Genomic DNA, 12,857 nt, shown 5'->3' with positions numbered 1-12,857 from the left:
CTGTCCAGGCCCATTTCCTTTCCCTGTCCCCCTCCTTTGCTTTGCTGTTCCCTGGCAAGGATATGAACGATTTAAAGGGGGTGGTGGGTGGGAGCATTAAACACACAAACAACCAGACCGGCAAAAAACAATAAATAAATAAATATTTCTTAAGAGCATGTTAAAAGTATTCCTAAAATCCTTAAAATCAGTGTGCTTCTCCCACCCATCGATTAACAGAATAATGTAGGTGTTCAGAATTCCTGACATTAAAACAGTAACCCCGTAAAAATATGGGAATGGCCGTTTTTTTTCATTCCGCCTCCATAAATGATACTGGAAAAAAGTCTAGTAACCGGTCAGGATTAAAGAACCATGTTGAAATCGTGAATTTCCAGTAGATCGACCCATTAAATCCGGAATTGAATACGACCTCGTTTTCATAGGTTGGCAGTTGGCCACCTACAAATGTGAAATACTTCAAGTGCATCTGTTTTTTGTTGAGGGGAAAAGAGGTGGATTGACCCTGTACTCTTGCCATATATATATCACCTACGAGACTTCAGGTTAGTTGATCCAAGTAGCTTAATTCCACGTGCTATTGTTAGGTAAGAATTGATAAAGTCACCCTGTGTGAGACTACACAAGACTTACCTGCTTGGTATTCGGTAACCCACCTTTTGGTATAGGTCTGTACTGCACAAGTTGGTAGTGTGACTGAGCAGTCAGGCCTACCAAAGGTGGTAGGAGCGGTAACATGAATGAGCAACCTAATAAGATGATAAAGGCCAAGCAGGCCTCAACACATTGAGGGAGGAAACCTGGATTTACCAATGTTGCACTCCTACTAGATTAAGAATGCTTCCTGGGCTAGACTGCAAGGAACGCACATACGCCGGCCCGCCCCGCATACAAACAGGCGCCACGCAGGCAGCTGGTTGCCCAACATGGGCAAGGTTATGCATATGAACAGATGCCATATTGGAAATGGACCGTGATTGTCGTACAGACCCTGAGCTGGACATAGACACGGAGATGCCCACACACCCCACACCGGATTAGAATAGGGAAATGTAGTGCCTCACTTCCAGACAGGAATGCCAACTAACCAACCAACAACTTCACCCTCTCCATACACCTCTCAAATTCTAACCAAACAACCACAAACTTACAACACAGCAATCCGCACAAACTTCACCACATTGCAACAACAAATAAAGCACACATAGTCCCGCACAACAGCACACGTCTTCCGACAGTATAACACCCAAATCCCAGCAGACGGAATTCCGGGCTGAGGTTGCCAACAGCACATCACTGCTCTCTTGCACTTCTCCAGTTCATCCCCACTAACCCCCTAACCCTCCTTTCTTTCAGAACCGCCAGGGGACCACTCCGGTGGTGATAGTGCGCGGTAGAAATATCCTTTAACATTAACATACTGTGGCCGAATGACAAAGGTTTCTACGAGTAACTCTGACTTACTCTCGGCTTACTTTGGGTAATTCAGACTTAGTCAGAATTACTCATAGTCAGCATTTGTGCCATCAAAGCACATCACATTACATACAAAATTACACATAAAATCAAGTAAAACTTATAAAACCATAACTTGAGTCAATAATCGCAAGATAAAAATAGCATAAATGATAACAGGAGTATAAAAACCTTTGTACAAATGTATCCCCTCTAATGCGAATCACACTCAACCTTCTCAGCCATGCCCTGTGCAAATATTTGGCTACAAAATATGAAAGGTTAAGATCTTCGCTTTTTCCTATAGAGATCCATTGCATCTGTAACCCTTTGAATACCGTTCAATCTAAAGATTGGATTTAGGTTCATGGCTCTAAGGCTGTTCTAGCTGGGGCAAAACAGTACAAAGCGGAGAACAGACTCGCATGGCGCGCCACAGGCCAATCATTCAGTACTATTTCTATCGTTCCAGTTTCCCCCTGAAGAACATCACTCGCAAGGTCCCAAAAGAGCGATGGAGCATAGAGGGGGGAAAAGTCTTCCTTGACCTGAAGATACTGTTGGCCACAAAAAAAGCTTTGCACAAGATAACTCCATTGATCTTCTACAATACAATATGCAAGCCATGTTTATCGCAACCTTGGAATCGGCTCTCGTGCTGGATGGTTGTTCCAAGTATGAGGCAAGACCCAATTTCTTCCACAAGAATTTTATGTGTTTCATCCATGGGGTTGATCGGCTGCCTTCCAGCGCTAAGAAATGTATCAGTATTTCTTTAAACATATGTAGCCCAAGTAACGTCCATAAGCAGACCCCAAAAAAGGAGCGGTTTTGTTAGTATTTAATACTCAATGGGACATGGAGTATTTTAGCCAGTCAGATGGCTCAGCAGGTTAAACGCTCATTGCTGTGATCTGTGTATGACCTCCAGGTTGCAGGTTCAAAACCCGGCAAGGCCAACTCAGCCTTTCATCCTTCCGAGGTCAATAAATGAGTACCAATTTCGATTGGGTAATGATAGTAATGTATTTAAATATGTTCTATGTAAAGCGCTTTAGATTAAAGTGCTGTATATAAAAAAACATAAGTCGCATTCAAGATGCAATATGGCCTTAGGCGCACTATCAGGCTGCATTGTTAAGGATTTAAACAATTTATTTTCAGCCACACCCATAGCCGCCGATTTAGAGAATCCCCAAATCCCTGCTCCATGCACGCTGATGCTGGAATAGCCTGTTATATGTCTAATTCACGGGCGGGGGCTAGGGCACCCCTCCCATGCGATTGGAAGATGGCACTAATGCCCCCGCTATATTTGCTCAGGGTCGTGGCGGCTTTTGATACTTGTTCACACCAGAAACCATTTTCGGCAAAACACAAGCCCCAAGAACTAACTTCTTTGTAAATCGAATGGCCCGCTACAAGAGCAAGTAATGGATAAGTATGAATTACTCAGAGTAACGTCTTTGTAAATTGAATGGACCTCTTACGGTGTAAGTCAAGGGTATGTAAGAGCAACGTCTGTATGAATCAGAAAAGGTAGCAGGCGCTCCTCTCCAGAAAGAACATGGCATGATAACCTGTTCTGAGATGAGAGTTTGCAGCACATGCTTTTTGCTCACTGTACCTTTCACAGATGTTAAATGTTAAAGGTATTTGTACCGCGCACCGTCACCAACTGAATTGGTCCCCAGGCGCTCAGGCGGATCCGTAAACGAGAAAGGTGGGACGGGTTAGTAAGGTGAAGAAGGGAGTAGGATAGTGAGAGGAGTGGTGTTCTGTTGGCAGCTTCAACTCAGTATACAGCGGGTGCTGAGCTTTGGTGCGGGTATCGGATCGGAGTCAGTCCGCGTGTGCTGTTGTTCCGGCTTATGTGTTGTTGCAGTGTTGTGAAGTGCGTGCGGCTTGTTGTGCGAGAGATGGTTGTGTGAGTTTTTTTAGTTAGAGAAGTATGCAGAGTTTGAGCTTATATTGGTTAGTGGGTTACCTGACCTTTACCATGCTAACATTCGTAGTTCTGTCTGAGTGTGACACCTGTTGGCCCTTCATATTCCCATCTAGACGCGGCGCCGGCCAATGATTAGGACTGAATCCAGGTGTGGTCATGCCAACCCTCACACCCCCATCCAGATGCGGCGCAGGCTAGTGTCTAGAGACCAGTCCAGGTGTGGGCATGCTAACATTCACATGGGAAATATCCATTTGCTTATCAGTCTTTGTCCCGCCCACATGGGCAGAACAGCACCGAAATGCTATGGCAGTTCCTCTCTGAACAAGACTACTAACAGTAACCCCATACACGTGTTTCAGCCTTGTTGGGCCTCATCAGTGAGGTGAAGCTGAGCCTCTCTGAGCACAATGAGCAGGGAGTCCAAGTCTGGTTGCCCCCAGGTAACTTAAGGTGACCAACCCCAAGCTCACTGTGCTCAGAGACACAGCTTCACCTCACTGATGAGGCCCAACAAGGCTGAAACACATGTAGTGGGTTGATGTTGGTACTCTTGTTCAGAGAGGAATTGCCATAGCATTTTGGTGCTGGACTGCCCATGTGGGCCGGACAAAGACTGATATGCAAATGGATATTTCCCATCTGTGAAAAGTACAGTGAGCAAAAAGCAGATGGCTGTGAACTCTCAAAGTGGTTAATAACCACTGAACAGGTTATCATGTCGTGTTCTTTCGAGAGAGGGGTGCCTGCTACCTTTTTTTTATCTGTATGAATCAAGACCATTCCTGTGAAATAAGGCTATATATATCAGAGCAGTCAAACATGTCAGTTCATGCAATACATACTCCATGCACATGCCATGCCAGCAATAACGTGTGGTTAGAAGCAAGCTCCACAAGGCCATCAACACACCAAGCACTGGGTGGCAACTACAGATCATCTTGATTTTTGTTGGTTAAACCACATTAACAGACCATTTGCCAACAGTATTTCTCCAACAGACAAATCCAGTACCTGCAATGCTCTGTCTTCTAACCGCCAGGGCTCCATCGGGGGCCTTCATCTGATTGGCCGATTTGGTGTACGGGCCCTCATCTGGAAAGAACAGAAGTAAAAATAAGTTCTCAGATGCCCACAAAACTCAACAAAAAGTAATCAGCTCACGTTTCTCTCATGATCGCAGCTGCATCTGCTTTCAGAACAATGAATGCCTAATTATTAAGCGTGCGGCATACATAAGCCTGTCATTAACACGTTCCTAAAATATCTATGCATCATCAGTTTCGCCCATTAACGCTATTACCAGGAGACACCACTCTGGATGATGGGGACCATCTCTATGAACTTGGCTTTCATTAGCGTTGGCAAGACTCAAAACAGCTGACTTATGTGTCTACATTTGTAAGGACAGCGTTGCTTCACCATTCAGAGCCTCACAATGGAACTCCTGGCGATTGGAATTCAACAACAGATAGTAATCACACTGCTTGTGACAGATAAATAGTTCATAAGTTTCAGCTTCACTAATATTAGACATGCAGGAAGGAATGGAGTATGTGTTTTCGCAGTCGGCCATGGTCAATTTCACAGATTGTCTACAATCTGAGGCTCCAATAGACTGACTAATCTGATGGCCTCATCACCGATTCCCTGCAGGGAAGCTTCCCCTATGTAGCCAGGGAAAGGCAGAAGCCACCTAACTCGGACCTTGGGATTCGCTATCTACGGTAGGATCACACAGGGGAGGACACACTCCGGGGAGGCAGAGGGATATTGAATAAAAACAACCCTTCAGATATACCTCTTAGTAGCCATGTACCTTTGCAACACTCAGTTATGGGTTATTGTAATGTGGATGGCGTATTCCCACGTGTTTTTAACCAACAACACTTTTTGCCCCGTCCCTCCCCTTTTCAAGTACTGAGATGATGAACGCGGATGGAGTAATGTGGATGACCAGTCGCAGTAAACAAATGCCGCGTTCGAGTAGTTGGAGAATGCAAAATAAGCTTGGAACATTTAAAATTGACACAGGTGGACAGCAAGCACAATAGAAGCCGAGAGAAGCAGGCAGAGTAGCAGCGAGACTGGCAGACCTGGCAGTTGCGGCTCACTTGTTCTGATGCTGTTCAGAAGGCCGGGAGGAAGCAGACTGCAGAACGCCGTGCAGAGGAAAGACGCGGCAGTCAGAGAAGCAAAGCCGGGAGAAGTTTGTCACCCCTCTGTCAACGGCATTTGGAGCTGTCGCGCGCTGACGGAGGGAAGGCGGAAGCAGCGTGCCTCGCAGAAGTCACCGTTGGGGAGCGAGTCGAAAGCGAAGCTGTGGGTGAAGCATGCGGAACACAGAAGCAGCCACAGAAGACCGGTAAGCCTGAGGAGAGTGAACAAGTGTCCAGGGCGCTTCAGGAAGTGAATTAGTTGATGACAAAACAAACATTTTTTACGAGTTCAAGGAAGGACAGTGAAACGGATACAAACATTATTAAGAGCAAGAGAAGTATAACTGAAGTGGATATTGTTAAGAAATGGTCAGCGACCTAGCATATGAAAAGAATTCTTTTCTGGATACAACAGAGTGAATGAAAGGTGGAAAAACCCTAGCAGGATTGTGAACCAGGCAATGCGGAAAATCCATGGCAGGATAGTGAACCAAGCAACGTCTAGGACCCCCACCCAAATATAAAACGTTGGAATACCCTGGCAGGCGAGTAAGAGGTAAGAAGAAGAGTGAGAGAAACAAAGGATTGAAATCCAAATCTGAAATTATCGAACATTGAAAAGGGAGAACCAATACCCCTTGCTAATAGAGAAGTTATACAGTTTCAATTCCCTGGCAGGAGAGTACAATAGGGAAAGGGAAAAGACTGAGGACATCCAGGGGTCAAACCCCCTCTATGAAGTTGTCAAAACAGTAACAAGAGAGTTGTACGTGCTTCAAGGAGGTTCAAGGAAAGGCATTCCTCCTTGAACAAACCATTCAAGAGAACTGTGTATATATGAAGAAAATTATGTACTGCCAAGTGAATTATGTACTTTAAAGGAAATTCAAGGGAAGGGCATTTACCCCTGGAACAAAACTGGAACTTTAGCAAGTGAGTCAATAGAAAGGAAAAGGGTTGAGAACAATCAAATGGCTGGCAGCACTGACCCTTGAAATTGAATTAGATAACGAGAGACGAGATCCAGAGAGAGAGCAAGAGAGAGAACCCCAAAAAACTGAGTATTTGAAGAGAAGGCAAAGGAGATAAAAACTTCTATCTTCTGGGTGAGTGAAACAGGAAACCTGTCAAAGGTGGAGTTGTCTCCTTTCCCCCCATTATGGAACTGTGAAATAAAAAAGTAGACAAGAAGAGGGACTTAGGGAGAGAGTGGTCTCCTTACGAAAACAATGGAATATTATTGACTTTTACCCTCTGGATGTTTTTGGAAGACCAAAGGAAATCTAGGGGATGGGAAGATCCCTTTCCTAGTGGAAGTCTATTCTTTTGTTTTGCTACACGTTGGAACATTATGTTGACAACCTTTGGAAAGTTACAGAAAAACCAATGTACACATTAAGTTTAGCATGTAAGGGTCAGTATAGGGATTTTGGACATAGGACGGAGGACGTTTTATGGTTTAACCTCCTGACACAAACATTCCTTGGTTTTGTTGAGGCAAGAATTAGGGACAAAGATTAGGTTTCTCCAACCCGTTTTCTTTTATGTGAAATAAAAGTCTAATGCACATTTGAAAATCCACTGTGTCCGAGTCTTACTCTTGATCCCTTACAGGACAAACATAGTTAAGAGTACTTAAGGTTTAGCCTAGGATCCAACATTTCAAGATGCAAGCTATCTGCAGGTTGCCTGGTACAACGTTATCATGGGTTTAAAAGGCATTAGTCATCCTTGGAATTTCATCTCCAGGTCAGAGTCACTGAGCTGTGCATTGTGGGAATGCAAATTAGCCAAAAAATCTGCTTTTTGCTCCATAAAAATGTCTTGGTCTTATAGAGCAGATCTATTTAGACATAGCTTTATCAAACCAAGAGAGGCATCTCAAGGAATGCACACATCCACATTTCACCCTCATTGAGGGACTGTAATCGGTATTCCATCACGCTAGTGACGAGTGCACATTTTGCACCCTGGTTTAGCCTATCAGTGAGAGGGACTGTACTCCCCATCAGTAAAAGCTAAAATGCTTTCCATTGATCCCAGTGGGGTCATTGTGTTTGGACATTTACATATCCACCATCAAGAGAAATCCAGTTAAGTTGCTTTTTAATTTCTTTTGTTGGGGTCTAATGGGATATATAACATAACACTGGTGTTTTAGAGAGTGCAAGTTTTCCATGGAGACAGATAACATTATGTTTATTGTGACACAAAACAATAGTACTCATTTTATTAACTTTGGAAGGATGGTCTATAAATTCAGTAAATGTTCGTACCCCACGAATAGTCAGATTTAGAGCACCCATTGTCCAAAAGTCCATATGTGTCAACTGGATGCACTCGAAACCATTAACAGGTCAATGGAGTTTACAGCATGGAAATGTAGCAGGCGTCACCTCTGAAATATCAGTGGGCGTCTGTGGTGCTGGATGGCTTTGCCCTTCTATCCGCCACCTGACATTGGAAGTACATTTTCCCAGAATCACTGATGCTTGGGCAGGTTCTGTCTTGCGTCACCAACCTCGGGGTTGGTGGGTGGCCCAGGCTTGAGAACAGTGGTGGAAACTACGAAACGGTCAAAGGGAACACTGATTACACAATTCAAAGCAATGTTATGTTATGTTGAGTGCTTGTAAAGTACTTATGAATGAATGAATGAATGTTTTATTTATAACGCGCTCGTACACAAGTGTTCCAAAGTGTGATCAGGCAAAAGGGAGGGGAACAAGGGAGAACAAAAAAAAAGAAAACGCGATCTTAATAGGCCCAGTGACATTTAAGAAAGCACAATTGCATGGAAAAGGGAAAAAGGTGAAAGAGAATGGGGGGGGAGTAGAAAGTGAGGAACAGAGGAGAGAACAGAATAAATACTAAATAAAATGAATAAATAGATAGATAAATAAAGTAAATAGACCATGGCAGTGCAACCAGCAAGTGGCAGGTGAAAATTAGTCAGGTAAGGTATGTCTGATAAGTGCAGAAGAAAAGTGGGAGGGGGGACTGTATGGGTACAGATACAGAACCCCAGTGCAGGGGATGGCCTGGAGGCAGAGCAGGAGGGTGGCAGGGTGAGCAGGTACCGGGGCCCGAGTGACAGAGGGTGGCCAGGTGCACAGTGCCAAGAGAAGAAACAGATCAACAGAGGACAAGGGGGGCAAATGCAGAGGCAAAGAGGAAGGTCTTGAGGTGCTTCCGGAACCGGAATTGGTTTTCCTCAAGTTTCAAGGTGTCCGGGAGACTGTTCCAAAGGGAGGCCATATGTGGAACCACTTCAAAGCACTGAAGGGGAGTAGAGAAATGAGCGGGGGCAGGAAAGTGGAGGGGGCAGAAGAGAAAGTTGAGGGGGTCAGTGAAAGTGTCAACAGGGAGGTATGTTAGATTGGCTGATTGCCAGAAGCGTATTCCCGAATAAAGCAGCTCCACAGAGTTGAAGAGGAATTAGGCGCTCACAAACAAGGTAAAATGAGATATGGAATTACATATAAGGAAAGGGTCTGTCAGCTGTCGTGCTAGGGTGAGGTTCTGTTGGCACCTGTGTGGCGGTCTCTATGAGATGGAGAGGTTGGGTCAGCCTGGACCGGTTCTGGAGGCAGTGTGAGGCTTGGATAGCTGGTGTTATATTATGTGGGGCAGCTTTATATATGGGGCTAGAAGAAAGAACTTGATGTGGGTTAATACATATAGGCAAATTAGCCTGGTGCAACATATCCAGCTTATGCTCGAGTGGTGCAGTACGTGAAAATCAAAGTGCACCAAGTGAGTGTGCTAGACACACAGCAGCTGACCTTTGGAAATCAGCCATCATGCCTGGGTCGAAAAATAAAAATGGGCCGGATATGGGACGACAGAGACTCACAGGTGTTCCAACAGCGCTAGAATGTAAAGTAGCATAATGGGTTCCTGTGAATAAGGAGTCAGAACCCGGTGCAGACCCCATCCGCATTAGACACTGCGACAGAGCACCAGGAACCCGAAGAGTGGCTAAATGAAGACTAGCGCGGTTTTGGAGATGCTGCAATGAGCTGTGACATAAGGACTCAAGGAAACAGTTGGGGGCAAATGCAAAAACAGAAGAGGGGAGCTATCCTAAAGGCTCCTTGGGGGAAGACTTTATAAAACTATCCCTTAGTATACAGGCCCCAACGTCAAGTATAAGTCTGCACTATTCGAGGTTTAGTAGTATAGCAGAGCAGCCAGACTTCTCTTAGGAGGGAGATGTGGGCTGTAGGTAGGTACAGTAAACTCAGTTAATACACAGGCCCAAAGATACTCTTACACACTTGAAGTTATAGCAAAATAGATATTTATTTTATATACACAAGATAAAGTTATTTTCAGATAAGTAAGTACTATTTTAACTAATCAACACACTAGAAAACATAAGCAATACTTCAGGTGAGTAAACCAATAGTAGGGAATCATGCAGATCATGAACACAGTTCAATGGTAAGATCACTTTTTATAGCAACTCAGAAAATGTTCTGTTGTAAGAGTAAAAAGTTACTCAACACCAGAAATAGTAGTTTAATTCTTTAAAAGATGTGTAATACTTTTCAGAGGCCTTACGGCTTTAGCAGTCCATCCCCATCTATGTATGATTTATTCAAAGTCAGATTGGAGGTAAAGCAGATAAGGCACAGCAGCAGAAAAGCCAAAGTTCCAGAGGATTCCTCTGTTACAGGTTGGTAAACTACTCTGCTGAGTCAAAAAGGTTTCAGGACCTTGGGAAATGCTCCCTATAGGTACACAAGCGTTAGGCCTGGGCAAATGGTGTGGGTGAACACCCAAACACCAGAATCAACACTCCAGCAGCGACAAACTGATTTGAGGTATGTACTACAATGAGTCCCACCGTATCCGTGTAGTGATGAAGAAGATGCCGCTGGATTATTTCACAGTGCAGCAGCGGGAGACCCGGTCTCTGGTTCTTTGGTCATGGTGAGAAAAGGAGGGACTCTGGAAGGGATATCGCATGGATAAATGTTTACCGCCCAGTCAATTCGCCTCGATTCTTCGTTCCTGCACTCTGGTGGGGGGACTTTGAGGATGGGGATATAGTCGATGGAGACTCAACTGGAGATCAACACAGTTCTGGGAGGATTAGTTAATGCTAAGAGCAGGCACTGCAATATGGTCGGAGGTCCCATGGTATTGGCAGTTTGCAACCCAGGAAGGTCACAGCACGTCATGGTATGGCTTGTCTTAAAGGCCATCTTATGGCTCATTGGTCGCATCAGCCAAAGTGAAAGAGTTGTCCTCTTCGGAGCTCCTCTGTTGATTTGAAAACAGGGTCAGGACAACAGTGGTCTCTTCGCAGATGCTGCAAGTTGCTGCATGCCTTTCTGGTGGTCTTCTACTTCTGTTCTTCTGTTCCAGTGGTTGACTTGTCCTCTGCCTCAGGATCCATGCCTTTTATCAGGATTTCACACTCATCTGCAAACTCTTCCTGCAGTGTACAGAAAGGGGCGGGTGGCTGTTCAATCAGGACAGCCAGCCCCCTACCCCCAGCGGGCACTGGTATCTTTCAGGTATTCCAGAAGATAAAGTATAGCAGAGTTTCAGGATCCTCCCATGCTTCATGCCCTTGCAGACACACTGGAGCCTCAGCTGGCTACACAAAGGGTTCCCGCCGAAGACAAAACCAGGACCTCCCCCACCAAGGGCAGTAGAAGGACCAAGAAAGGACAACCACACAATAAATGGTGATAAAAGAAAGAAGCCACCATTTTGGGTCAATGGTGACCCTTCCGTGCATAGCCGCAGCTGAGAAGACAACCTTTGAGCAAATATTGCACAAAGGTCGGTAGAACGCGTACACTGCCACCAACTGTAACTGTACGCTTGTCACTGTAACAGAAATGTTACAGGAGTAGAGGGAAAGGGGATACAAAGTAACCTCTGAACACTCCACACAGTGTGGCGTGTGCTGATCTCTCAAAAGGAAAAGCTAAGAGGGATAACCTTCAGAAAAGTAGTTCTTAAGGAAAATAAAAAATATAAAAAGGAGAGCCCAAAGGGCTCCTAACAACACTGCACAAGGGTGCTTTGCGTTGCAAACGTGATACACTGATGTCTTAAAAAAGTACGGAGGAAAGCATGACTCCATAAGACAAAGTAAAATCAGAGTGAACAGGGAGTTCCCATGGTCAGAGCAAAAAAAGAATGAATGAGAACAAGAAAAAGGCCCAGAAGTCCAGCAAAAAGTGCTGGGGTCTCAGGTAGAGGGGATTTGGCATACAAATAATACATCTGCCAACAAGAAGCCTTGAATGCTGGAAGAGATGGCTTGTGCCCTTTATAGAACTTTGGGCATGTCCCCGCTTGTTAAACATTTTAGCTGTCCAGTAGATTGACTTGTGCCTGAAAAGAATCTGCTTCCGGTGGGAAACATTTGGTTCCAGTGAGGAGAACTGTAGGTTGAGGAAAGAAGGCAAGTTGGTCACGAAGACCTTCTGATGCCCGCACACAAATCTCATGCAGTATGCAGAACTTCGGAGGTTAGATGCCACCAGGGTGCCTTAAACACCAGTCCATAAAACTTGCAAGCGCATATGGAGAGCAGTGCTTAGAACACAGTGTACCCAATATGCAAATTCAACATCCTTGTGTAGCGGTGTTGTATACAGGCTTTCTCCTGGCAATAAGTGCTTGGCTGGGATTTCGGCGGAATCTGAAGTGCAATAAAAATCTTGTAGAATATTGCCAGCAGACACTGGTATCTAGCTCAGTAACATTAAGTATTACAAGATTGTACGAAGGCGAGTTCAAGGCAAAGAGGACTACATTGAAAGTGAAGCAAGAGCAAAGCTTAGATTGTTATATCTCAAATTAGTTTTAATGGAATACCCATGTCTTATCAGGTTTTATCTGTTGGGAGATATAAACGTACGCCACAAAATGTAAACGCTGGTTACTATCTTCAGGAATTTCATCTCTTACAGCTTGGCTATGAGAACAGGTTTTATCTGAAGCAGCCCTGTTGCCTCCCCAGCCCCTCCTCCACACTGTAAAGAATAAAAAAATGGCTGCCCACCTCCTGCTTTAAAATCTAGACCTATGCCTACTGCTCCAGATAAGATTTGTTTTAAAACTTGTTTTTATTGAATTTCAATTTGAAACAGCCTGCCTTAACTCCAAAAGTGTAACACCCATAACACAGTATAGTCTGTAACTTGATAGCCCAATTCCCTTCTCCTTCCCTCCCCCCAAAGGATTCCATGTATTCTTCTCTTGTTACTTATCGAGTAAGCAATCTAAATAAATCACAAGGGACCTCATTACGGGTCCAGCGGTAA

General features: G+C 44.6%; 1 protein-coding gene across 17 annotated transcripts in view; it reads right to left on the bottom strand.

The window, feature by feature from the left end:
* The window catches only part of GRIP1 (glutamate receptor interacting protein 1), a 1,760,673-nt gene that overhangs the window by 775,453 nt on the left and 972,363 nt on the right, over positions 1–12,857 (bottom strand). For all 17 annotated transcript variants that reach the window (XM_069629739.1, XM_069629748.1, XM_069629732.1 and 14 more), the window contains exon 2: positions 4,418–4,498. In XM_069629739.1, the coding sequence (XP_069485840.1) occupies positions 4,418–4,498 (81 nt within the window). The remainder of the gene's footprint in view (positions 1–4,417; positions 4,499–12,857) is intronic.

Source organism: Ambystoma mexicanum, chromosome 12 (genome assembly GCF_040938575.1).
Source record: "Ambystoma mexicanum isolate Mex_15411 chromosome 12, UKY_AmexF1_1, whole genome shotgun sequence".
NCBI lineage: Eukaryota > Metazoa > Chordata > Amphibia > Caudata > Ambystomatidae > Ambystoma > Ambystoma mexicanum.
Note: the sequence above shows the minus strand (reverse complement) of the source record. Positions and strands in the feature narration are given on the sequence as shown.